Consider the following 26,129-nt stretch of genomic DNA (forward strand, 5'->3'; position numbering starts at 1 on the left):
AAGCATTGGTTTGAACTATATTGTAGTTTTGGTTCATGAATTAAATATTTATTTTAAGTATATGAATTTGACCATAGTCTAAAATATCGATATTATCCCGATATTTTCATCGAAATTTCCATGTTTTTGGACTACCGATATTTCCGATATCATCGATATTTTAGACCTTGATAGGAACTCTATGTGGTACTAAGTCACTCATGTATCTTACCATGCAATGTATAAAGTGTAAAATATTGTACTAATTCATTATAAATAAATGATTATGGTGTGTTTAAACTTCTTTCATTAATTACTACATATTTTCTACACTCATAATGTTTGTCAGCTCGCTATATAATCAACTTAAATCAGTTAAATCCATCATGCAATGCATTTACTTCTAATTTTTTGTGATAAACTAATAGATAATTGACTAAATAAACATCCTGCAAAGTTTCAATAAAAATTTCCAATTTTTTCTTACAATTTCCGTGGTTTTTATTCAATTTTTATCGATATCGATAATATCCTGATATTTCTATCGAAATTTCTGTGTTTTTGGACTACCAATATTTCCGATATCATCGATATTTTAGACCTTGAATTTGACAAAATATGGTGCATTGTCTTTCACGTCAAGTTCATGATTACTTCCATCAAAATCTAACACACAAAATTCTCAATAAATTAACATAAAACACGAGTATTTCACATCTTATGAAATTCATATACAAATTAATAATGATTCATGACCTATGCTCCAATCCACTCAAGAAATGAAGAAATGCTAAGGAGATTTTCTCGAAAGTGAGACTCTCCATAGATTCTTTGCCACCTAATGTTTTGGCACGAGAATTGACGTCAAGTTATGTAGTGATAGAGAGTCCATAAAAAGTTTCACTTTTGAGAGTGTTTGTTAGCATTTATTCAAGAAAGAATCACCAAAATAGCAAAATATTGGTCACCACTCACCAAAAATGAAGATGAGTGTATAGTCAAACGTGGCAAAAGACAAAAGTGGTGTCTAATGTATTAATCTATTGATTCAAAACCGTTGGTTCTCAACTTCCAAGCTCCAACAGCCACAACAACCACAGAGAATGGCTTCGGCTCTGCTCTCTCTGCCCTTCAACCTCCCACCCTCTTCTTCTCCTCTCTCCGCCGTACCCAATTCTCCTAAACCCAAATCCCACATCCGCCTTTTTACGAGCAGTAGGAGAAGAGCAAGAGTCACAGCCAGTGCTGCAGACCAAGAAAAAACCAAGGACACAGAGAAAGACTCAGACTCAGACTCAGCGGCTTTCAACCCCTTTGGCTTTGTCACCGATAACCCGTCAAGCCGTAGCGCCATTCAGATCAGTGAGAGCCCTGCAGAGTCTGGCAATGTTGGCCAAATGCTTTATGTAAGCTCTGCTCTTACTTAATTCACTGTTTTCAGTTTCCAAGTCTTGAATTCCTTGTTATTATTTACTTTATTCTGGTTTCTGTAGTTCATTTCCCTACATTGGTCCTTCCGTTATTCCTTTTGTGCTTTCTTGGTGGATTTTGATGAGTTTACTTTGTTATATTGTCAATTCATCAAGTGTGTTTCAATTAAAATAGTGTCATTTTGGGACAATTGTACTGTGAGGATGTTGGAATGTTGTCCGACATCAGAAAGTTTAGTGACCTTGCATTTGCTTACGAGGAGATGTGCTACTCCGCCTATTGCCATTTGGTTTTTGGAGTGGAACAACTTCCTTCACAAGCTACAGATGCAAGTGTTTGCATGATGATCTATAAAACATGGATATCGATTTCCTCGTTTAATCACATGAAGAATTGGTTAGAATTGGTTAAAATAGATGCTATTAATCTTCTGCACTTTATCAAGGAACTACACAAGGTCTGCAAATGTAGACTGTAGTTGAGGAAATGTTTATTTTGGATTCATTCGTAGTTTGATCGAAAGTTGAAAGCTCAAAATTGGATTTTGATTGATCATTAATGCACCATGAATGAGTATGCAATTGCAATTTCATTGTGACTGTGGAGTCCTTAAATTTTCTACTCATCTTGAAGTGTACTCTAAATTTTTCTTAATGTTGTTATTATATCATCGTTGAGACATTTAATTTCTTGTTTTTGAATCTAGAGGATAGAAGACAAGGGGAAGGAATATGGTAAATACTTCAGAGCGGGGGAGTATGTATGGTTTGTGAGAGAAACTGGTAAAAATATTTCAGTTGTGACATTAGTTAAAATTCTCTTTCTGCTCTTTGTAACTTTACAAGATTTTTTTACTTTGCAGGATCAGCTGAGAGCGAACGTGGAACAGTTGTCTTTCTTCACGGTGCTCCCACGCAGTCTTACAGCTACAGAAATGTCATGTCACAGGTCTAGCTGAATTTTGTTTTGGTTTGGATGTTATTCACTGCTGTTTTTTGCTTATCGTAAAAGCTTAGGACAAAAAGCTAAGCAATTACGATGCTCAGGGATATCACTTTTCAAATACAGTTACATGCTTAGTACATGAAACTACAGAGTTGTTAATCCTTGGTAATCTTCAGACCACCTACATGCTCTGATATATCGATCTTGAAATACGTTAACTTGAATCTCATGGTCATGTAATTTGAATCCTTATTGTGCCTTCGATGTCAACTGACTGCTGCTAAATTTGATAATCGTTACCTTAATCTTAAGTAGCTGTCAGAAGACTTCGGCTTCCACTGCTTAGCACCAGATTGGCTAGGATTTGGTTTCAGTGACAAACCACAGGCTGGATATGATGACTTTGATTATAAAGGTGCATTCTTATAATAGATGATTTATCATCTCATACGCTTGTTCTTTTGTTTTTTGGGGGAAAAGACATTGCTTTTCTTTTGGTTTAAGATCAAGCGTTCCACTGCAGAAGAGGAGTTCCACAAGGAATTTGACAAATTACTGGATAAGCTCCGCGTCAAATCTCCATTCTATCTAGTCGTTCAGGTTTGAACACTTGTAGAAGACAAGCTATTTGGGCGGTGTTCGTGATGAAAGATATTCTTGGTTCAAAAGATTTTAGTCTAGTCAAGCTATAGTTGGATCAATCCTATAGTTTATTTTGCAATTAAATTATGTGTCTCACATGCTTTCGTCCTCTCCTCGAAGGGATTTCTTGTAGGTTCATATGGATTGACATGGGCATTAAAGAACCCAAGCAAAATATCAAAGCTTGCAATTCTAAACACCCCACTGACAGTTTCATCTCCCGTTCCTGGACTGTTTAAGCAATTAAGGTTTGATATTCTTACTTGAAAATATAGTATAAGATGTCGGGTTTTCCACTCAAGAAGATTTTTGTACTGTACAACTGCTTCTTCCATCAAGCTCAAACTGGTTATAGTTCCTACATTCTCCTCAAATTCAAGTTAATCATATGATTTTCTGTATATAAATCTCTCAAGAGAAGGGCATGCTTAACCAAACGCTAGGGCCATCAACTAGAAAACCTGAATAGTTAAAAAGTTCTATTATTTATTGCATTACAATGAAGGCTCAGATTGAACATTTGCACATTTTCTATTCTCGAGCTTATCTGACATATGACAGTTAATTTCGAAGTTTCATTGAATGATCAATGTTTCTGTATTTTCACTCCTATTTTCTTTTGATTCTCTTCAGATTCCCTTTTTTAGGAGAATTTACATGCCAGAATGCAGTTATGGCCGAGCGCTTCATTGAAGCAGGTAGCGCGTACGTATCTAGTTCTCCGCAATCACTTATCTTTCTCGTTATCTTGCTAGTACTTGGTGTTAGGGAGTGTTAAATGGATTGAGATGTCAGACATAAGCTTTAACCTTTGCATATTTTACATGGTCTAGAAAAACTTTATCTGAAGCATAGCTAATGCAAAAGGCATGTAACGTACTAAAAAATGCGTATCGCGCATTCGCCTTCAACATATCAACATTGCAATAGCTGTATTGAAACTTTTTCTACAACAAATATGAAGAAACCACCGTTGACATAGGCGTAGCTCTGACAAAAGTGTCTTCTTTCAACAGTTACGTGTTGAAGCTCGAAAAGGCTGATGTGTATCGGTTACCATATCTTTCAAGCAGTGGACCTGGATTTGGTTTGTAATTTAATTCTTCTAAAGGACCTATTGTTCAATGCTAACATTTTGTAGAAATCAGCAGTAGTATATTATCTTAACCACTTAAACTAAGTTTTATCGATGTTCCAGCATTACTTGAAACTACAAGGAAAGCCAATTTCAATGGTATATTAAGCCAAATATCATCTGGGTTTGCATCTGGAAGGTATATCATTACAGCGTTATCTTTTCGATTTTTTGTTGGTTCTGGTTTACAGTCTTTTGCCTTTGAGGAAGGAACAAAAAAAAATAGTGAAAAAGGCTGACACTATACTTAAAAATTTGCACTTCTTATGCATCCATCTGCTTGTCAACAACAACAACAACAACAACAAAGCCTTTTCCCACTAAGTGGGGTCGGCTATATGAATCCTAGAACGTCATTGCGCTCGGTTTTGTGTCATGTCCTCCGTTAGAACCAAGTACTCTAAGTCTTTTCTTAGAGTCTCTTCCAAAGTTTTCCTAGGTCTTCCTCTACCCCTTTGGCCCTGAACCTCTGTCCCGTAGTCACATCTTCGAACCGGAGCATCAGTAGGCCTTCTTTGCACATGTCCAAATCACCGGAACCGATTCTCTCTCATCTTTCCTTCAATTTCGGCCACTCCTACTTTACCTCGAATATCCTCATTTCCAATCTTATCATTTCTTGTGTGCCCACACATCCCACGAAGCATCCTCGTCTCCGCCACACCCATTTTGTGTACGTGTTGATGCTTCACCGCCCAACATTCTGTGCCATACAACATCGCTGGCCTTATTGCCGTCCTATAAAATTTTCCCTTGAGCTTCAGTGGCCTACGACGGTTACACAACCCGCCGGATGCACTCTTACACTTCATCTATCCAACTTCTATTCTATGGTTGAGATCTCTCTAATTCTCCGTTCTCTTGCACGATATATCCTAGGTAGCGAAAACGGTCGCTTTTTGTGATCTTCGCTAGATTGCTCCGATCATTAGTGTGGATAAGTATATAAATGGATATAGATAGGAAAGCAAACACAAGATGTACGTGGTTCACCCAGATTGGCTACGTCCACGGAATAGAGGAGTTCTCATTAATTGTGAAGGGTTTACACAAGTACATAGGTTCAAGCTTTCCTTTAGTGAGTACAGGTGAATGATTTAGTACAAATGACATTAGGAAATATTGTGGGAGAATGATCTCGTAATCACGAAACTTCTAAGTATCGGAATGTGGTATCGTCTTGACTTGCCTTATCTGTCTCACAGGTAGATGTGGCATCTTCTCTGGAAGTACTCTTCCTCCATCCAGGGGTGGTATCTTTAACTGGTGGAGATGCACAAGGTAATGTATCAATTTCACTTGAAGCTTACTTGTAGTTTCAGGCTTGGTCAAGCGCGATACAAACCATGTAGTAGGAGTCCCTCAAGTTGCCGAGCTAGGGGATTTGCTGAAAGAGGTGACAGACAAGGTAAGCAATCAGAGCTCCGGCTGATTGTTCACATTCTCCCTATCTTGCAGGCAGCATGAAGGATAAAGAGAAGAAAAATGAGAAGAGATGATATGGGATACTTTTGCTTTTGAAGAAGTAACTTTCCACAGGCTTATTCTTGAACTGAGCTGGAGGGTTTTCTGGTTTCCTCCAGAGTATAAGGCCGACTGAAGAATTTGAGGGTCAAAACAAGTCCATCAAATCTAGAGTACGTTCGACCCTACTGATATGGGATACTTTTGCTTTGACAGAGTAATGGATGTATCGGCACGTGTGCTGTTACGCTTGTCTCCACATGCTTCCTTGTATCCTTCTCACTTGCCCTATCTGTTCCTCAGGCAGATGCGGTATCTTCCCTGGAAGCATAAGATGTTGAAGATGAGTACTCGAGAGCAATGCCAGGTAAGTAAGTTCCAGGCAGTCAGTTCCTGGCTGGAAGCTTGATTCCAAGTGCTGACTGATTGCTCTCTTTCTCCTTGTCTTGCAGGTAAGAACAAGGCCAAAGGAAAAGACAGGGAAAAAGCATGATATGGGATACTCTTGCTTTTAACCCTGATGATATGAGATATTCTTGCTCTAGTATAACTTGTTTGCAGAGGTATTATCGGGGGGAAAGAAAGCTGAATATTTCGAAAGGCTTCGTTGAGAGTGCCCTCTCATATATGAGGAAGGGTTGAGCATTTTTGCAGGTCTGTCTGTCCGTTGGGGATGGAGGTTGACATATATAGGAGTCTCCTTAACAACAAGTAGTAATGCTATTCCTTTACCCTGTCAGAGCACTTTGAAAAAGTGGTCTGTGGTATGTGGAAAGCTGATGTTGCGTGTGAAGATTACAGACAGCTTTATCCAAGGAGATCCGGCTCTTGTAGTTGGGAAAGTGTTGCCTCTTCGGTTTTCGAACAAGCAATCCTATCAGGGATCTGGCTCTCGAGATTCGGAGAACGATGTCTCTTCGATTTTTGAGAAAGCAATCCTGCTGGGGGTCTGGCTCTCGAGATTCGGAGAGCGGTGTCTCTTCGATTTTTGAGAAGGTAATCATGTTGGGAGTCTGGCTCTCGAGATTCGGAGGGCGGTGCCTCTTCGATTTTGGAGCAAGCAATCTTGTTGGGAGTGTTTTCTCGAATGTGAGTAAAGGTTGGGCATGTTTGCTAGTCTACCTTGCCACGAAGCACAGAGGTTGACACACAGGGACTTTCCAATTATCCAGCAATGGTACTGTTCCTTTACCCTCTCTTCGATTTTTGAGAAAGTAGTCATGTTGGGAGTCTGGCTCTCGAGATTCGGAGGACGGTGCCTCTTCGATTTTGGAGCAAGCAATCTTGTTGGGAGTGTTTTCTCGAATGTGAGTAAAGGTTGGGCATGTTTGCTAGTCTACCTTGCCACGAAGCACAGAGGTTGACACACAGGGACTTTCCAATTATCCAGCAGTGATATTGTTCCTTTACCCTTGTGGGTAATAATATGGGGTAGCTAGACCTTCAAAATTTATGTGTCTAAACTTTGTTAGTGCTGTTTCTTTGCTATTCTTTTACCCGTCTTGGTCAGAGCGATGTAGTGGAAGCTGCAAGCTTCACGTGCTCAACTTTGGCAGAGAACTTTGGCAAAGTTATCTGTGATACACATGAGCTACTATTGCGTGTGGGAAGTGGGTGATTGAACAGTAAGACTCATGTGCTTTCTACTTCACCAGAAGTCTTCGACAGAATGCCCATAATTTCCGCAAAGCTGAGTGTGCGTGTGACAGGTGCTGCCAAGGCTGGAAAAGTAGGTGCCTCTTCGATTTCTGAGATCGGCCCTCGTGGTCTCTGAGCAGCCCAACTTTTGAGAAAGCAAGCGCCTCTTCGATTTCTGAGATCGGCCTTCGTGGTCTTTGAGCAGCCCAACTTTTGAGAAAGCAGACGCCTCTTCGATTTCTGAGATCGACCCTCGTGGTCTCTGAGCAGCCCAGCTTTTGAGAAAGCAAACGCCTCTTCGATTTCTGAGCAGGCGCCTCTTCGATTTCTGAAGCTCCGTCGAGTGCAGATTTTTATAGGGGCTGGCATTAAGTTCCAAAGCACACTTGAATCTCCCCCAGTAGAAGCTCCATTCTTACACTTCTAAGATCTTGATTTGTTCGACCTCTTCTCTCTTCAACACCTTTGAAAATGTCTGGCCCCTCCGACCGTCGTTTTGACTTGAACCTTGTTGAAGAGGCAGCCCCGCCTTCTCCAGACAACATATGGCGCCCATCCTTCGTCTCCCCTACTGGTCCTCTTACCGTTGGGGATTCCGTTATGAAGAATGATATGACCGCTGCGGTGGTGGCCAGGAACCTTCTCACTCCCAAAGATAACAGACTACTTTCCAAACGATCTGATGAGTTAGCTGTTAAGGATTCTCTGGCTCTCAGTGTTCAGTGTGCAGGTTCTGTGTCTAATATGGCCCAACGCCTATTTGCTCGAACCCGCCAAGTTGAATCATTGGCGGCTGAAGTGATGAGTCTCAAACAGGAGATTAGAGGGCTCAAGCATGAGAATAAACAGTTGCACCGTCTCGCACATGACTATGCTACAAACATGAAGAGGAAGCTGGACCAGATGAAGGAATCTGATGGTCAGGTTTTACTTGATCATCAGAGATTTGTGGGTTTGTTCCAAAGGCATTTATTGCCTTCGTCTTCTGGGGCTGTACCGCGTAATGAAGCTCCAAATGATCAACCTCTGATGCCTCCTCCTTCTAGGGTTCTGTCCAGTACTGAGGCTCCGAATGATCCCCCTCCGGTGCCTTCTCTTTCTGGGGCTCTACCGACTGCTGCGACTTCTCCTAAGCAACCTTTGTGAAGGCTCTCTCTTGTTTGTTTATTTTGACTCATGTATATGTACATATTTGTAGCTTATCGGGGATATCAATAAATAAGCTTTCCTTCATTTCAACGTATTGTGTTAAATACACCAAAGCCTTCTTCTCTAAGTTCTTTGAATTTTCTTTTGTTGGAGCTTTGTGAGTGGAGCATGTAGGTTGAGGTAGTGTTCCCTTAATTTCCTGAGTGAGGAAAACTTCTCGGTTGGAGACTTGGAAAATCCAAGTCACTGAGTGGGATCGGCTACATGAATCTTAGAACGCCATTGTGCTCGGTCCTGTGTCATGTCCTTCGTTAAATCCAAGTACTCTAAGTCTTTTCTTAGAGTCTCTTCCAAAGTTTTCTTAGGTCTTCCTCTACCCCTTCGGCCCTGAACCTCTGTCCCATAGTCGCATCTTCTAATCGGAGCGTCAGTAGGCCTTCTTTGCACATGTCCAAACCACCGTAACCGATTTTCTCTCATCTTTCCTTCAATTTCGGCTACTCCTACTTTACCCCGGATATCCTCATTCCTAATCTTATCCTTTCTCGTGTGCCCACACATCCAACGAAGCATCCTCATCTCCGCTACACCCATTTTGTGTACGTGTTGATGCTTCACCGCCCAACATTCTGTGCCAGACAGCATCGCCGGCCTTATTGCCGTCCTATAAAATTTTCCCTTGAGCTTCAGTGGCATACGGCGGTCACACAACACGCCGGATGCACTCTTCCACTTCATCCATCCAGCTTGTATTCTATGGTTGAGATCTCCATCTAATTCTCCGTTCTTTTGCAAGATAGATCCTAGGTAACGAAAACGATCGCTCTTTGGTATTTCTTGATCACCGATCCTCACCCCTAACTCGTTTTGGCCTCCATTTGCACTGAACTTGCACTCCATATATTCTGTCTTTGATCGGCTTAGGCGAAGACCTTTAGATTCCAACACTTCTTTCCAAAGGTTAAGCTTTGCATTTACCCCTTCCTGAGTTTCATCTATCAACACTATATCGTCTGCGAAAAGCATACACCAAGGAATATCATCTTGAATATGTCCTGTTAACTCATCCATTACCAACGCAAAAAGGTAAGGACTTAAGGATGAGCCTTGATGTAATCCTACAGTTATGGGAAAGCTTTCAGTTTGTCCTTCATGAGTTCTTACGGCAGTCTTTGCTCCTTCATACATATCCTTTATAGCTTGGATATATGCTACTCGTACTCCTTTCTTCTCTAAAATCCTCCAAAGAATGTCTCTTGGGACCCTATCGTACGCTTTCTCCAAATCTATAAAGACCATGTGTAAATCCTTTTTCCCATCTCTATATCTTTCCATCAATCTTCGTAAGAGATAGATTGCCTCCATGGTTGAGCGCCCTGGCATGAACCCGAATTGGTTGTCCGAAACCCGTGTCTCTTGCCTCAATCTATGCTCAATGACTCTCTCCCAAAGCTTCATTGTATGACTCATTAGCTTAATACCCCTATAGTTGGTGTGCGGGCTAAGAAAAGATGGCTTATCATTCTAATTGTGTCGTTGGAACTGTACAAGACATCGAATGCATGAGCTAAATTCATTTAGACTGTTCATGTTTCTAATGATTTGTTTTACTTTTGGCTGATGGTTGACTAAATAATGGCTTCTGGACTTCAGATGGGATACGCCGACTCTGGTTGTATGGGGGATTTCAGACAAGTATCTCCCTCAGTTTACAGCAGAAGAGTTTCAGAAAGCAAACCCTACCGCGGTCCAGCTTAAGTTGATAGAAGGTGCTGGGCATATGCCACAGGAAGATTGGTAAATGACTTTTCGTATAGAACTCTCATGCTTTGCAACGCTTTTTCTGCCTTCATTTTTCTTAAACGAGTATTGAAAAACATATAACAGGCCCGAGAGAGTTGTTACTGCTCTACGAGTATTCTTCTAAAGTTCAATGCTCGAATCCACGTTTAATCTGGAAACCGGCATCGTCTTTCAAGTCAATCGTTTAAAGGTAAGAAACGCTTTCTCCCTAGAAATATCACTGACATGTACCATCAATGAGCTCATTAGTTGCCTTGGATTGAAGTCATGATTTCGCCGTTGGAATGTTTGATTCGTTTTCAATTTCCAAATGCAGGGGAAGAAGTCGTGAACGATAACAACGGCTGTGTTCTACGAGAATTTGCTTAAAAGTCTTCCCGTCTGATTTCGTTTCAGTTAAACTGCTGCATGAGTTGAGAGAGGATTTGACGAAACTGCGAAAAACATCCTGCTGAGTTGCCTTGGACATTCATGTGTACATACTTACACTTTTTCTGGTTGTGTGTATGATATATCATATTGTATACCGTGACGCAGTTGAACCTCGTTAGAGGAAAACCACTCTTTGCGGTGCAACGAAAGACGGGAATGTATATTTTAAAACTACAGTAGAGCATATAATACATAACGGAAGTCAGTAATACAGCCACACGATTAGCATCGACCGGTTTCGTGACAAAATGACCACAACTAACTAGAGTTGAAAAAAAAAGAAACTGAACGCACTCGTACGCCCAACATTTCGTTCATCCAAAAACAACTGGTCTGCGCATCCCTCCTCAGTAGCTACCTATTTTCCTTTCTTCAGCTTCTTACCACTTTGACTGGTCGGCACCTTTGCCTTTGATGTCTTCTGTGACTTGGATTGCTTATTATTGACACCTTTTCTTGTTTTCTTCTTTTGATCTTCATCCTGATGGTCATCGTCGTCAGCATCATCATCATCACTGTCCTTGTCTTCATCATCACTCTCTTTTGATTTTCTTTTCCCCGACGCCCTCTTACCTTGACCTTTAGGCTTCCTCCCTTTCTTCGATTTTTCTTTTTCATTGGCTTCTTCATCACTTTCTGCTTCATCAACATCATCGTTAACAACATCACCACGCCCTTTTTTCTTGTTAGCTTGTTTACTTGCTGCTTTGGAAGCTTGCGGTCCACTTAACTTCTGAAGCTCTGGTACAAATGCTGAAGTCTAGAAATACAACAGCCGAAAGGAAAATTTTTTTGGAACCCATTGAAAAGAAAATACTCCGAAATAGCCAGAAGAACAATAGAAGAGGACGTTCCTTCAAAAAACAAAAAAAAACAATAGAAGAGGACTCTTTAGAACGACATACCCTGCTACCAACCGTGATAAACTCAATTTTCTTCCCTGCATTACAGGAAAATATCAATTAATCCAATGTTAGTCTGTAACAAATAATCACACAAGGGTCAGGAACCAAACCATCAACAAAAGCCTTTCCAGGCTTCTTTTCACGGGAATGAAAAATCCAATCACTAGGAAATTGGCTACTATCTGCTCCAACTTCAAGGGATTTTTCAAGGACCTGTACAATAAATTCTTTTGTCAAAATGACCAGTATATATCACCAGTTTCTTACCATTAACTTTTCCAGGCTTTTTGCCCCACCGAAAATGAAACAACCATTCACGGGGAAAGTGGATAGACTCGGCATCAACTTGAACCGCATATTCAATAACCTACAGGTATTCATCCTCTATATTTTGCACATTTAACTCCCAGAAGAGGAAAGAAAAAAGAGTAAATGATACTAGCAGAGACTCAATTAAAAACTTAAATCTCCCACCTCTTTGATGCTCGTGTGTAAAGCTGCACAATTTTCTTTCGACAGGCTGGCAGCACTTTGCTCCGGATGAATTCTTGCCTGCAAGAAATCAAATAAGTATTTACTCCACCATCAGCCAATCTAGACCTACAAAATAAAACCAGTAATAACTAAGAGCTTCTAGATTTAAGAATCAGGACCAGACATAAGTTAGAAGATCCTTCTATAAAATGAATTTAATTGAGTATAGTTCCAATTCCCATGACAAAGAATTGGATTGCACAAATACACCCTACCTAGTGGAGCTCAACGGATTGCATGCCCTCTCTCTGTCACAACCAGAATTAATTTTAGATTCTGAAGGTTGGCTAACCTACCACATAATATCCCTCTTGGAAATTGCAATTTTCTATAATCATTAAATATTATCAAATCATCTTAGGTTGTATTTGGACATGTTGTTCGAGACAACACAAAATGCTTGGATTTGCCAACTTATCATAAATTTTATGCATCAAATGTTAAATGAACATAAAAAGAATTCGTTATCCTACATCCCTATTAAATCTGGGACACCAGTATATCTACTCTCCAGAAATAAAAAAACCCATATAACTTATGTGCTCTTATCTACAGATACAGGAAATAGATCAGTGAAACTGTACTTTTCTTCAGTATTGCATGTCATGCATCCAATATTCCTATCTCATCATGTTACGAGGTCCAAACTCCATTAAATGTGAATAAAATTAATGATACTGTTCAAGTATAAAGACTAGACCGACTTGGTAGAGTACTTCATCAGCAACCCAATTGCCAATTCCTGAAATAACACTCTGCAACATGTAAAAACAACAGGGGGAAAAAAGTTATTGTATATACCATAAAACACGTAATAAAGCATTGTATAAATAGTGACCCATTTAACTATACAATTGTAGACTCTTTGATTTGTACTCCAGGAAAATAAGATCGTAACTTAACATGCTCAATAAAAATGATAAAAGCTGTAATTACCTGATCAAGCAACAGGGTCTTAATCGCAATTTTCTTCTTGCTGAAGCATTCAAAAAGTTCATTCACTGTCATAGGCTCCAAGAGAGCATCGGGCCCGAGTTCAGATATGGGGGGCACAGAAGTTGGCTGTATCAACGTTTTGTAAGTTCATCAAAGCGTCAGCTTAAAGCTTAAAGCAGAGAAAACATGAAAACTTTACAGAATAGAGGAGGCTGTTATATACATCTTTCAGCAAGCGGACTCTAGCAAATCGCCTCTTGTCAGTGAAAGAGAACTCCAGACCATCATCCAACTGCGCATAGTATATGGATGTCATAAAGAAATACAGACTCAATGACCCATCTTTTATGATTTAAAGAAAAATACATCAAGCAAATCCATGAAGCTAGTTTCTTCGTATACAATCAGTACAATGAAATGTGTCAGCCATTACTAACCCCACTTTGTTTCTTAGTAGGATAAGAAATTGAACTTGAAAGGAAAAAATTTATGGGCTCAAATTACTGTACAAATGAAGTAATTGCGATTTCAAGTGAAACTTGGTCATGAAAAGTTGAAAACACACGAGAAGGTTCACATAAACTATTTCCTTTACCAAATGCTCTCAGTCACACAAGTACCGTTGTTATTTTCCGGACTATAAAATACATAGATATTCTCATTCATTCAATTTTTACTTGGTGAATGAGCTAATTCCTTACCACTTTTTCGCTTCATCCACATTCACATACGAGATAATTAAGCATTGAAAAGGTCCTAAAAGAAGATATTGGCAGTGACTGTTGTCTTAGTCAAAGTATTCACCAGTATCTCAGAAACCAAAAACCTGGTGTCAAAGCTATATTGCAATGCAGACATTTGGTTGTCTTTCATTTGATTACCTATCCAGCTAAAACCAAAAACAACTCGAAACACTTATCGACTCACACTCACAGAACCCCCACAGCATCAGCCATTTAAAAATCTCCTTTTAATAAAATCATTACCAATTAAGCACATATACGAAAACAAAATAAACCACCACTGTTGGCTATTTGGGTCTCTGGAATATCAATTCTTACTTCAACAAAGAACTTGGAATACTTGGAAGGCCACTCATCGGTGTCCTTTACAGCAGACCTGCAACCAATTGAATCGGAATTCAAACATCTCAATTCTTAACATGAACCCTACATTTGGGGTCAATCCTAACCCCAAATGCTACCCAAAAAAAACAGTCTTTTAATTTGATTTAACTCCATGGCCAAAACCCATTACCTCTTATATTTCGTGACGGCGACCCCTTTAATATATACAGCACCCGCCATTCCTGAAACACAAACATGCAACCACAAAATACCACAAATCCATCAATTTCTATGCACATTGTCATAATAATAATAATAGCAAATTAGCAATTGTGACAAAAATGGCGACAGTGGGTATTGAACGGCACCGAATTGGAAGGAAGGAAAGGGAGGAGAGTCGAGGCAGAGCCACATGTTCTTGCCCTTGCGGTGGGCGGAGACGATGGTCTTTCCCAAGAGAGAGGCCTCGAAGTCGGCGCGTGAGACTCCATCGATGACTTTGGAGTCGTCGGCGATGAGTGCTTTCGTTATCTTCTTCCCTACGCAGTGTTCCTCTATGGCCCTCCGAGCCGCCTCCACCTCCGGTAGCTCCGGCATTTCGCCGCTGCTGTTCGCGTGCTTTTTGGTTGAGGGTTGAGAGTGGAGCGAGTGAGTCAGGAAAATGGTGTTTTGGGGTTTTGGGGAGAATGGAGAAGGTGGGATCTGCTGTAGATGGTACAGGGGTGTCTGCCAGATGAACGGGTGATGTGCAGGTTTTAGGTTGTGTGATGGTGATTTGTGGATCAACGGTTGATATTTTGTGGATCACGATTAGGATAGGACAAGGATTGTCTCCCTCCCATTTCCGATGCTCTTTCGTGCCTTTCTGTTTGTGTAATCACGGTTAAGCCACGTCAACATTTTATATTACTATTCATTTTTGTCTTATTATCTCTATAAAAAAATAATATAAAATATTAACGTGACTTAACCGTGACTACACAAAACAGGAGGGTACGGAAGGGCATCGGAAATGGGAGTGCAGACAATCATTGTCCATTAGGATAGGGAGGGAATGCTCAAATTTCTACTTTACTATCCTCAAATTTTGCCAAAATTGCACTTCACTGCACTTACTTTTTCGTCTGATTTTCATATTTTTCTGCCACTTTGTTAACTTTTCTGTTAATCGATGACGTGATAGGATCTTAGCTCACTAATTCTAACTTTACTATTGTCCATTATTGTGAAATTCTCACATTGATACCCTTACACTATGTTTGGATGAGAGAAATAAACTTGAAATTTGGATAAAAATCAGAATTTGTAAATTGACATGCATTAATTCTCTTGTTTGGATTCATAAACATAGAAATTTAGAATTTCTGTGTGAAAAAAAACTTGGAATTTGGAACCTCCAATTCCCAAGTTTAAATTCCATGTAAATAGGTGTCATTTCCCAATTTCTATGATTGAGAGCTTTAAAATAAAAAATTTCTCACATTGATACCCTTACACTAAGTTTGGATGAGGGAAATAAACTTGAAATTTCGATAAAAATTAGAATTTGTAAATTGATATGCATCAATTCTCTTGTTTGGATTCATAAACAAAGAAATTTAGTATTTTCATGTGAAAAAAAAACTTGAAATTTGGGACCTCCAATTCCCAAGTTAAAATTCCATGTAAATATGTGTCATTTCCCAATTTCTATGATTGAGAGCTTAAAAATAACAAATTTCGTATTCAATTCCATTGTTCTTTTAGGTTAACAAAATAAGAAAATTCATAAATTCTAGAAAATAAAATCTCGTCAATTCAATTTCAGTCATTTTAAAATTCCTTAGTAATCTTAAATTTATTCATCCAAATATAATGTTAGTTTTTTTTTATCTCATTTTTATACTTAAAGTTAGGATAAATTACATAGTAGCCCCTCAGGTTTGAGGTCTATTACAACCTCATACAACAACTTTAAAACATTTCACTTTTATACATCCAGTACCATTTTATTTCAAAATAACACATCCGTTAGATTTTCCATCCATTAGTCTGTTAAATGCTGATGTGGATGCCACATTTGTGCTGATGTGGCTGCCACGTGGCAAAAAAAAAATTTAATTTTAAAAAAAAAAAACCTAAATCTTCTAAATATTAAAATTTAAAAAAAAATTTAAAAAAAACTAGAAAAACCCTTCCTTTGTCTCCCTTCCTTCCCCCCACCCTTCTGCAACTCCCAAAATCCTCTATTCTCCCCGCAACCCCCAAACCCATATCCCCCATCTTCATCTTCTTCCCTGCAACCCAGAAATGATAACCCCTCCCCCACCCCACCCCATCCGCGTCCCCCACCCCAAAACCAGAAACCCAGAACACCCCCATCCCCACCCCACCCGCGACCCTCCCTCCCTCCCTCCCTCCGCACCCACCCTCTTTCCTTCTCTACACACCCCCAACCCTTTTTCACTCACTCAAATTCACCAGGGCTTAGCCAAAGATGATGAAACCCTCTCGTAGTTGCAGACCCCTCCCGCCACCACCGAAATTCCCATCCAGTCCTCGAACGCCCCAATTCCCATCACCCTGCACTTACCGCAATCCACCGCAGCCATCAAAATTCAATCGGCCTACCGGGCCCACCTCATCTGCACCCACTTCAAAACAATCGCAGCCGTCCACTCCGAGGCCGATGAGTTCCAGCGCCTGATCCAACGGCAAGAAACTGTTGATTCCGTCAGGACAAGCGAGCGTGAGAAGCTGAGGATGAACGAGTCCCTGATGCAACTGCTGCTGAAGCTGGACTCGGACCCCGCGGTGAGGGAAGCGAGGAGAAAGGTGAGTCGTCGGATCGTGGGGCTGCAGAAGATCGTGGACGCAATCGTATCGGAAGACATGGATGGCTTCTGGGGTGGCAGAGACGGTGGGTTTGGGAGGAACTGGGACGACGTCCTTGCGGAGATGAAGGAGGAGGCGTGCAGGGACAAAGGAGGGGAAGAGATGGAGAGGTTTTGCGCTCAGTATATGGGGTTTTTCTAGTTTTTTTTTTTTTAATTTTAATATTTAGAAGATTTAGGTTTTTTTATAAAAAAAAAAAAAAAAAATTGCCACGTGGCAGCCACATCAGCACAAATGTGGCAGCCACGTCAGCATTTAACAGACTAATGGATGGAAAATCTAACGGATGTGTTATTTTGAAATAAAATGGTACTTGATGTATAAAAGTGAAATGTTTTAAAGTTGTTGTATGAAGTTGTAATAGACCTCAAACCTGAGGGGCTACTATTCAATTCCATTGTTCTTTTAGGTTAACAAAATAAGAAAATTCATAAATTCTAGAAAATAAAATCTCGTCAATTCAATTTCAGTCATTTTAAAATTCCTTAGTAATCTTAAATTTATTAATCCAAATATATTGTTAGTTTTTTTTTTATCTCATTTTTATACTTAAAATTATGTTTTACTTTCAGATTCATACTTTCAATAGTACGAGTGACTCGTTAAAATGTGACATAGCGCTTGACTGTGCAAAAACGTGGGACTGTGTGCCGAGCGCCACAGACGGTTTTCTTTTTGTGTCGAGCATTCATAACATTCGAGGACTAACATTTAAATAAAAACATGTATCACATGCATCAAACGGGACTTCTACGTAAACAGGCACCATGCCTAACGTTAACATGTATCACATGTTTCTTGGTTTTTTTAATGATAAATGCATCACACGTTTCTTGTTCAAAAATCAAATGTAAATAAATACTTTAATAGTAAATTGAGATGTGAAAGGTAATGTTTCATATTTGACAAGCACCAAACTTTGCAATAGCTTACAAAAAAAATTAAGTCTTATCTATATTGTCAATTAATTTTATAATAGAAGTTCACTTCTTTTCAATATGGTAGACATGGTCTCATTCAATTTGCAAAGCTATCTGACTGAAAATAAAATAAAAATTACTGAAAATATGCAAATTTTGATGTGAGCGAATGAACTCCCTTTATTTATAGTTTTTTATTTTTTCAAATGGATCCACTATAATTGATTATCGGTTTTGAACTCATCATCTATGGGAGTTGAATCGACTAAACCGAGCAATCCAAACTGTAGTGGCCACTTTAGTTTGGTGTCGATCAAAAAAAAAAAAAAAAGTAAAATGGTCCAAAATCGACCAAACCCTAATGAACCGGTTTACCTATGGTTTTGATCTTTAGTAAATCGACCTAAAATGTATCGGAAAGATCAGTTACATATTATATTTATTTATTTTACAAGTGCAGTCTTTTTATTGGCTAATAACTAGATAGAGATTTTGGCCAAAAAAAAAAATTAACAAACTATAGTATCTATACTAAGGAAGAGGAGGGTAGGCTAAGCCTCACAATGGACTAACAATAATGTAGTTCAAATTCGCATTTGGCGAGAATATTTAAACATAAGATCTCTTACATACAAATGAAAAAAAATATCACTAAACCGTAATACTAAGTGATAAATAAATAAAAATGTTGAATTTGACAGTTGATAGAGCTTTAAAGTTACAATCTGCGGGGTTATAACTAATATTAATCACTAAATTTGAAGTTGGATAATATGTTGTATTTTAGAATGGTTTGATGTGCTCAATGAAAATATGAAGCAAATTATAGATTTTTTTTTTTTTGTTATAATAATTAGACTAACAAAGTTGAAAACATGCAAAAGAAAAAAAATATACAATTGGGTTTAGGCCCGAAGAGAACCGAATCAAATCATTCATTATTTGTTTAGTTTACTTCGATTCTCTTATAATTTTTTTAGGGGTTTTTGAACTTCGATCCTTCAAGAAGTTCAAAATTTAATAAAAATTTGGTGTTAGATTGAATATTGATTTTAGTCCCTTAATGTGTACTTAATTCAAATTCATATTATATTTTTGTTTTCATATTTAATAGACAACTTATTTAATGTTATTACATTAAATTTTAAATTTATTATTAAACACATTTTAATTCATTAATTTTATTTAACTTTTTCAAATTAGTGTACATAAACGTTTGTATCATAATATATATTACTAAATTAATGTACCAAAATGCCCTTATGTAAATATATTGTAGTGAATTAGTGACACATAAGAAAATATGTAAAAACATAAGTGTACCGAAAATTTCATACCTAACTATATGATATTAAGCTAGTGTACCGAAATATCAGTACCTAAATCTATTATACTAAGCTAATGTACCAAAATGTCCGTACCTAAACATATTATACTAACCTAGCGTACCAAAATATTCATACCTAAATTTATTGTAATGAATTAGTGACAGATAAGAAAATATGCAAAAACATAAGTGTACCGAAAAATCTATACGAAAATATTTTCTTATATAAAATGCTTACCATAATGAGAGTTAAAATTTATAATATTTTCATAAAATTTAAATTCATAAAATAATAGAATATATATATGCTGGCATTAAATAGAGTATGGGGACTAAAATTAACTTTTAATCTTGTATAAGATATTTTCCTAAACTTAATCTTATTTAGGAATTAAAATCTAGTTTTCTATTTTTTTTTTATTAACATTGAATTGAATTGCAAATGATGCTTTATTGCAAAGGTAAAAAGCAATTAAACTTATGTATCTTCACTGATCCTCCTCCCACCTACTAACTACTTAACCCAACACTATAGATCTACTCAAACCAACATTGAATAGAACCAAATCATAAGAGTGGTTTTTTTTTGGTCTGAGAGATCCAAAAGGATCACCACCGAGGAACTTTTATTAAAACAAACACACACTTACAAAACATACAAAGGCCCAAATTATTCCTATAAACAAACAAAGAAAGGGCCTAAAAACAAAGAAAACACATAAAATGAGCCCAACAACGGTGAAGCCCAAACACAACAGAACATCCGAGAACCATCCATTGTGCTCTCCACCGCCAATCCAAGAATCAACCAACCATTTGATTCTCCGTCCACCACTGATCATCACCTCCACATACGCCACTTGCGCACAACCATCAACAAGAGATAGTCAACGAGAGAGAAGCCAACCATCAAAAAGAAGTTCCGGGAAATTCCCGAGCAACATCTCCAGAAACGACAGACAACAAGGAGAACGTGGTGGTGGAGGAAACACCCGAGCCTGATAAAACACCGGAACTCTACACACAAACTCAACAGAAAACATGGCTGAAAAGCGAAGCAAGAAAGGATCGTAAAAAGGGATACCAAATCATAAGAGTTTGGAGTGTCATAATCTCTCTCTCTCCTCCTATCCTGTAGGAACTAATATTAAAACCTCTTTATATACAACAAAAATACAAATATAGAGACCCGTACGTTGGCAGATTCATCAACCGAACATGTTATGTTAGATACTAAGATAGTATAAATAAATCAATAAAAAACAGTTATGGAAAGTTAACAAAAACTTATTAGTGAAGTGCCCTAGTGTACACGACTACTTATTTTATGGATGTGCATGATTCTGGATTTAAATATTTTCTCCGACTAACTGTATATGCATTTGACCTCTTAATTAATATTTGTGCAGGCCTCGGTTAATTAGAACGAAAGAGGGACAAAAAATGGAGAAAATGCGACGGAAGCTCCAATTTTTGCTACGTAATAGTTTCTTTGACCATGCAAAATAAGAAAAAAAATAATTGACTAGAATAAAATGTTTTTGGCATATTTAGAGGGATGGGACTAGCAACTGGAGCTTCCATTGTTTCATTCATCACTCCTCAATCGGTGCAAACTCCAAACTCCAAGGGAATGACATTATCGTATTCCCCTAGTAGGATGGCAATATTTTTGTTTCTCCCCAACACAATTGTAAACCCTAGTGAGTGCTACAAGCTATCATAAACGTTTATTTTTAATGGCGGTTTTATGACAGAGGAAATAGTGCTACAAGTATAGCATACATAAATCTGTTTCCAACATACCAAGAACAAATTGTTTTTACATACTTTTGAACTTAAAGCCTCCACTCAACTAGAAAAACAAAAAGGGGAACTTAAAACCTCTCTACAACTAAGACATTAGCAGCCACTTAGGGCTGGTTTGGTATTGATGTGCTTTGAAAAAAAACTGCTGTGAGAATAAGCGGCTGTGCTGTGAGAATAAGCGGCTGTGAAATAAATCAGCAGAGTGTTTGATAAACTTTTTTGTAAAAGTGCTTTTGAAAAAAAAAGCAGTCTGATAGTGGGTCTTTTCATTAAAGGAGCACTGTAGCTCCCTGTGCTTTGAAAAAAAACCAGTTTTCCAAAGCTACAAATAGCAGCTTCAGCTTTTTCCTTTGATTTCAGCTTATTCTCACAGCAGCTTCCAAAATAAGCCTTTTTTTTCTTCAGTTTACCAAACACCTAAAACCCTCACAGCTTTTTTTCATAGGTGCTTTTTCTTTAAGAACCTCACTCCCAAACCACCCCTTAGTATTACGGTCTTGTGATATTCTTCTTCACTTGTAAGTGATGCTTAGCCTAACTCTCCCCCTTAGTTTAGATATTATCGTTTATTCAAAAAAAAAAAGAAAAAAAAAATAGACATTAGTAACTCATCAATCGTATCGTACCCCAGAAGTTTATAATATAACTAAGAGAAACAACTCACCCACCAAACAAAACAAATTAAACTACACTAGAATAATAAATAACGACGTGATTTAGTGGTTGGGGACGAATTTCAAGCTCGTATTCCACACGACACGTCCTGAGTTCGATTTTTGGCGTTGGTGAATCACACGATGGTGGCTAAAGGATGCTGAAATGCTTGTATGAGTCTTCACGGCTTCCGAAAAGGTGAACTGCTATGACGAGCTACTGGCTGGTCCCCTTTTTAAGAAAATAAAAATTGACCCAAACCAAACAATTACAAAGGAAAATTTTGAACAACTTAGAATAGAAAAGAACATTGCAATCTGCCTGTCACGCCCCAATCCTAACATATGTTGAGAATCGACACGTGACAAAGAAAATAACGTCTGTTGAATATGATATAAGTTACAGAATAAAATACCTTAACTGATAAACCAAAATAATATGAAGGTGGCTAAGTTTTCCACAAAATAATTACAAATAAGTACATCCCAAAAAGAAGCATAATCTTTGCTTTACTAAGAACAAGTTTGAGGTGCTCAAAAGAAAGTCCCAAAGATAAAGTACAAGATAGGATATAGGGGTAACCTAGCACTCCAAATCTCTGATAACTGTACCGCTACCCCACCTACGAACCTCTCGAAGCTACTCAGACTTGTTACCTGTAAGATTAGTGCCTACACCATTGAAATGGTATACCAGGCAAACAATAACCCGGATAAGCTACGAAGCTTGTGTGAGCGACAAATAATACAAAGTATATAATACTAATAATAAAACCAATCATCATTCACAATTTATAAACCTTGAATATAAATCATTCATAAGAAATCGCTACCAAACCTTACAACCTCCAAAGGAGTCACACATACATCCAACAAGTTTTCTAAATCAAAACTCAGCGTTCTCAAAGCCACATTCACAGATATATTCAAAACTAGAGTTAGAGAGACGTCGTTCGGCCGAAGCCTACGCAAGTAACCAAATAGGACATGGCCCCCCAAAGCGGATCAAACAAGCAAAGCCACCCCTGAGAAAGTAACCAAGTAGGTAGTGGCCCCCTAATGCGGATTAACCAAGCAGAGTCACCCCTGAGAAAATAACCAAATAGGTAGTGACCCCCCAATGCGGATTAACCAAGCGGAATCACTCCTATAACTATTCGAATGTGATCACCCAAAGCGGATTAACTAAGCATGATCACTTTTAAATGTGTATGGCCATACCTAGGATATAAGGATCGCCCAACGCGGATTAACCAAGCGCAATCCACAAATAGTATGGTCCCTTAACACGGATTAACCAAGCAGGACCATCCAGGACCATTGCTACGTGGTGCAGACTTAGTGTCACCTAACCCCATGACACTAGGGTAATGGTCCTTTACAATACATCATTTCTATCAGACCATCAAATATATATTCCAAAACACAATCCATCATTTTTATCAATCATCACATATATATCCCAAAACACAATCCATCATTTTTATCAACCATCACATATATATCTCAAAACACAATCCATCATTTTTATCAACCATCACATATATATCCCAAAACACAATCCATCACAGTTCAAATATCCAAGTCACCTAATGTTTCATAAGTAGATCGACGACAACTTAATAGCAACAATTATTTAGCATCAGAACTATTTTAAGAATCCATAGTGCAACCACAAAGTTTATTAGCACAAAAGATTTCAAAGCAATAACCATAACACATAGATTAGAATCACTCACTTGATATCCACACTAACGCACTCAAACACGAGAGTCAAGGCCTCACGTTCTATCATTGCCTAACAAGGTACAAGCCACATTTAGATTTCCTTTGATAATTCACATACTTAAAAACTCTCATATATCTCCCACAACAACATTTAATGAGGAATCGAACCGTCACTCTAAGGTAGGGTCCATGATCTTATGTCACTTATTCTGTAATATCCAATCACTAGATTTTCACTTGTAAGTCCCTAAGGTCCTTAAACATTATCTACCATAGCATACTAAAATTGGTGTCAATTCAATGGTAAGATCATGAATTGTTAGAATAATCAAGTGGTGGAGTTTATCGATAAAATACTCAACCAACAACATTTTCATAAAGCGAATGTCACACACCGGAAAATTGACTTTCTCCAAAAATTCTCAAATTTTACAGGAATAAAGATTTCAACAAGTAGAGTAAACTTTATACATGTGGCTGAGTCCAATTTGGCCAGGAAGGCCCTCAAATTAGCTTACCCAACGAACCCTAAGATGGGTGTTCTTCAATTTGACTTCCTTGGTGTTCCAACGCCCCAACCACCAGTTGGGTCTTGTTCTTGGGTCCAAGGGAAGTTGATTAAGGGTGATGGTGAATGGTGATACTCTTTGGAATGACAATTCGTCATCGAGAACCCTCGGGTTCTCCTATGGAATTCTACATGAAATAGACCTTAAAAACCATTGATTTTTAGTAGAGAGGGAATGAGGAAGGTAGTTGAGCAAGTTGCAGGTGAAGGAGATAGGAAAAATCAGAAGAGAAATGGTAGGAATTGGCCTAAAATTGGCCGGTTTGAAAATAAAAAAAAGGGTTTGGTGTACCTCACAGTTTCACGAAATGGGGGGGGAGAAAAGTGGCCTTCCTTTTTCTTTTTTCCAAATGGGTACTTTCATACCCTTTAAAAATCTAATAGGTCCCCACTTTTCTATTTTTTTTTCTTTACTAACTTAACCTTTCACCCAAGCTTCCCACAATCTAAAGTTCACAACTTTAAACGTCTGTAACTATACCGTTATAATTCAGACTCGTAAATGGCTTTCGCCTATGCGTTCGTGCATTCAAGATCTATTTAAAAACACTAGTTGTAATTTCGAAATATCAATGAAAGATAAAGATTGACAAAGAAACTTCCAACTCGACAACTAATCAATTACTAAACTTATAATTAGTGGAATTAAAATTAACTAATAAAGATAACGTAATCGCAAAATACAAATTTAAATTACGAAATACGTAATAAATGGTGAAATTCCGGGGATGGGATTTCACATCCTTCCCCCCATAAAAAGAGTTTAGTCCCCTAAACTCAACGCACCTGAGTCAAATAGATGGGGATAATGTTGGCATATCTCTACCTTTGGTCCCAAGTTGATTCTTCCAGACCATGATTGTTCCATAATACGCGTACCAATGAAATAGTCTTGGTGCAGAGAGCTTTCTCTCTACGATCAATAATTTCCACGGGGTACTCCTCATAAGTGAGATTCTCCTTAACTTGAATAGGCTCATAAGAAATGACATGGGAAAGATCACTACGATACCTCCGGAGTGAGGATACGTAGAACACTGGGTGAATGTGAGACAACTCTAGAGGTAGTGCAAGGCGATAGGCAACTTCACCCACTCTCTCCAATACCTCAAAGGGTCCAATGTATCTTGGACTAAGCTTCCCTTTACGCCCAAATCTAAAAACACCTTTCATAGGTAAAGCCCATAGGAAAACATATTCTCCAGTATTGAATGTTACCTCACGTCTGTGAGGATTAGCATAACTCTGCTGTCTACGCTGAGCAGCTAATTAATGTGCATGGATCATAGAAATCTTTTCTGCAGCAATCTGAATTAACTATGTTCCCAATAATCGACGCTCTCCTACCTCGTCCCAATATAAAGGAGAACTACACTTCCTCCCATAAAGTGCCTCATATTGTGTCATCTGAATACTAGCCTGGTAGCTGTTATTATAACCAAATTCAATCAAAGATAAATGTTTATTCCAACTACCTTTTAAATCAAGTATGCAAGCTCAAAGCATATCCTCCAATGTCTAAATTGTGCGCTCTGACTAGCCATTGGTTTGAGGATGAAAAGCGGTGCTAAAACTCAACTTAGTCCCCATAGCATTATGAAGGCTACCCCAAAAATGAGAAGTGAAACGAGGATCACGATCGGAAATGATGGATACTGGAACTCTATGCAACTTAATAATCACATCTAAAAATAGTCTTGCAAGTCGCTCAAGAGTATAAGTTTTCTCAACAGCAATAAAATGAGCAGATTTCGTCAATCGATCGACGATTACCCAAATGGAATCATGTCCCTCACGAGTCATCGGTAAGCCTGTCACAAAATCCATTGTAATATGCTCCTACTTCCACTCGGGAATAGGGAGTGACTGAAGTAAGCCTGCAGGTCATTGATGCTCTGCCTTAACTTGTTGACAAGTCAAGCAATGTGCAACGAACTCGGCAATCTTTCTTTTCATATTTCCCTACCAAAAACTTTCACGAAACTCTCGATACATCTTTGTACTCCCAGGGTGAATGGAAAAATGGGAAGTATGAGCCTCCTCCATGACCTCATTTCGTAGGTTTCTGACATTCGGAACACAAAGTCGAGTCCCGAAACGAAGTTCACCACTGTCATAAATGGTAAAATCAGACCGAGTACCTTATCGTACTCTATCCATAATCTGAACTAACTGCGGGTCATTACCTTG

The 26,129-nt window shown here is 38.4% G+C and overlaps 3 protein-coding genes across 8 annotated transcripts; 2 read left to right on the top strand and 1 right to left on the bottom strand.

Moving 5' to 3' along the window:
• Positions 1 to 972: 972 nt before the first annotated feature.
• On the top strand, positions 973 to 10,835 carry LOC103436080 (uncharacterized). Of its 4 annotated transcripts, XM_029097054.2 has the most exons (12): positions 973 to 1,385; positions 2,117 to 2,192; positions 2,273 to 2,358; positions 2,671 to 2,770; positions 2,879 to 2,955; positions 3,118 to 3,245; positions 3,631 to 3,702; positions 4,014 to 4,084; positions 4,196 to 4,271; positions 10,037 to 10,180; positions 10,271 to 10,376; positions 10,503 to 10,835. In XM_029097054.2, exons 1-11 carry the CDS (start codon positions 1,083 to 1,085, stop codon positions 10,308 to 10,310), a joined length of 1,173 nt encoding a protein of 390 aa, XP_028952887.1. In that variant the 5' UTR covers positions 973 to 1,082; the 3' UTR covers positions 10,311 to 10,376; positions 10,503 to 10,835. The 4 variants fall into 4 exon arrangements, with proteins under 4 accessions (XP_028952887.1, XP_070672808.1, XP_070672810.1 ...); XM_070816707.1 differs by lacking the exons at positions 4,014 to 4,084; positions 4,196 to 4,271; XM_070816709.1 differs by lacking the exons at positions 4,014 to 4,084; positions 4,196 to 4,271 and having other exon boundaries at positions 3,631 to 3,695.
• On the bottom strand, positions 10,751 to 14,822 carry LOC103436081 (formamidopyrimidine-DNA glycosylase). Of its 3 annotated transcripts, XM_029097053.2 has the most exons (11): positions 14,429 to 14,816; positions 14,251 to 14,302; positions 14,055 to 14,112; positions 13,217 to 13,285; positions 12,994 to 13,119; positions 12,762 to 12,812; positions 11,998 to 12,075; positions 11,798 to 11,890; positions 11,634 to 11,736; positions 11,524 to 11,558; positions 10,751 to 11,378 (listed from the first exon to the last, which is right to left on the bottom strand). In XM_029097053.2, exons 1-11 carry the CDS (start codon positions 14,655 to 14,657, stop codon positions 10,977 to 10,979), a joined length of 1,296 nt encoding a protein of 431 aa, XP_028952886.1. In that variant the 5' UTR covers positions 14,658 to 14,816; the 3' UTR covers positions 10,751 to 10,976. The 3 variants fall into 3 exon arrangements, with proteins under 3 accessions (XP_028952886.1, XP_008372712.1, XP_008372714.1); XM_008374490.4 differs by lacking the exon at positions 11,798 to 11,890 and having other exon boundaries at positions 14,429 to 14,822; XM_008374492.4 differs by lacking the exon at positions 11,634 to 11,736 and having other exon boundaries at positions 11,791 to 11,890.
• LOC114822474 (BAG family molecular chaperone regulator 5, mitochondrial-like) lies at positions 14,747 to 17,075 on the top strand. The gene is made up of 2 exons (XM_029096847.2): positions 14,747 to 14,782; positions 16,563 to 17,075. Exons 1-2 carry the CDS (start codon positions 14,747 to 14,749, stop codon positions 17,073 to 17,075), a joined length of 549 nt encoding a protein of 182 aa, XP_028952680.2.
• The last annotated feature ends 9,054 nt before the right edge of the window (positions 17,076 to 26,129 follow it).

The sequence above is a fragment of the Malus domestica genome, chromosome 17, assembly GCF_042453785.1.
Source record: "Malus domestica chromosome 17, GDT2T_hap1".
NCBI lineage: Eukaryota > Viridiplantae > Streptophyta > Magnoliopsida > Rosales > Rosaceae > Malus > Malus domestica.

Coding starts and splice junctions, on each gene's coding strand:
- LOC103436080 (XM_029097054.2), top strand. CDS start 1,083: ATGGCTTCGGCTCTGCTCTCTCTGCCCTTCAACCTCCCACCCTCTTCT. Junction 2,193..2,272: donor ATGGTTTGTGAGAGAAACTG/GTAAAAATATTT, acceptor TTTACTTTGCAG/GATCAGCTGAGAGCGAACGT. Junction 10,181..10,270: donor CATATGCCACAGGAAGATTG/GTAAATGACTTT, acceptor AACATATAACAG/GCCCGAGAGAGTTGTTACTG.
- LOC103436081 (XM_029097053.2), bottom strand. CDS start 14,657: ATGCCGGAGCTACCGGAGGTGGAGGCGGCTCGGAGGGCCATAGAGGAA. Junction 14,303..14,428: donor CTTTCCTTCCTTCCAATTCG/GTGCCGTTCAAT, acceptor TTTGTGTTTCAG/GAATGGCGGGTGCTGTATAT. Junction 11,559..11,633: donor TGGAAAGGCTTTTGTTGATG/GTTTGGTTCCTG, acceptor CCTGTAATGCAG/GGAAGAAAATTGAGTTTATC.
- LOC114822474 (XM_029096847.2), top strand. CDS start 14,747: ATGGAGAAGGTGGGATCTGCTGTAGATGGTACAGGG. Junction 14,783..16,562: donor CTGCTGTAGATGGTACAGGG/GTGTCTGCCAGA, acceptor TCGTAGTTGCAG/ACCCCTCCCGCCACCACCGA.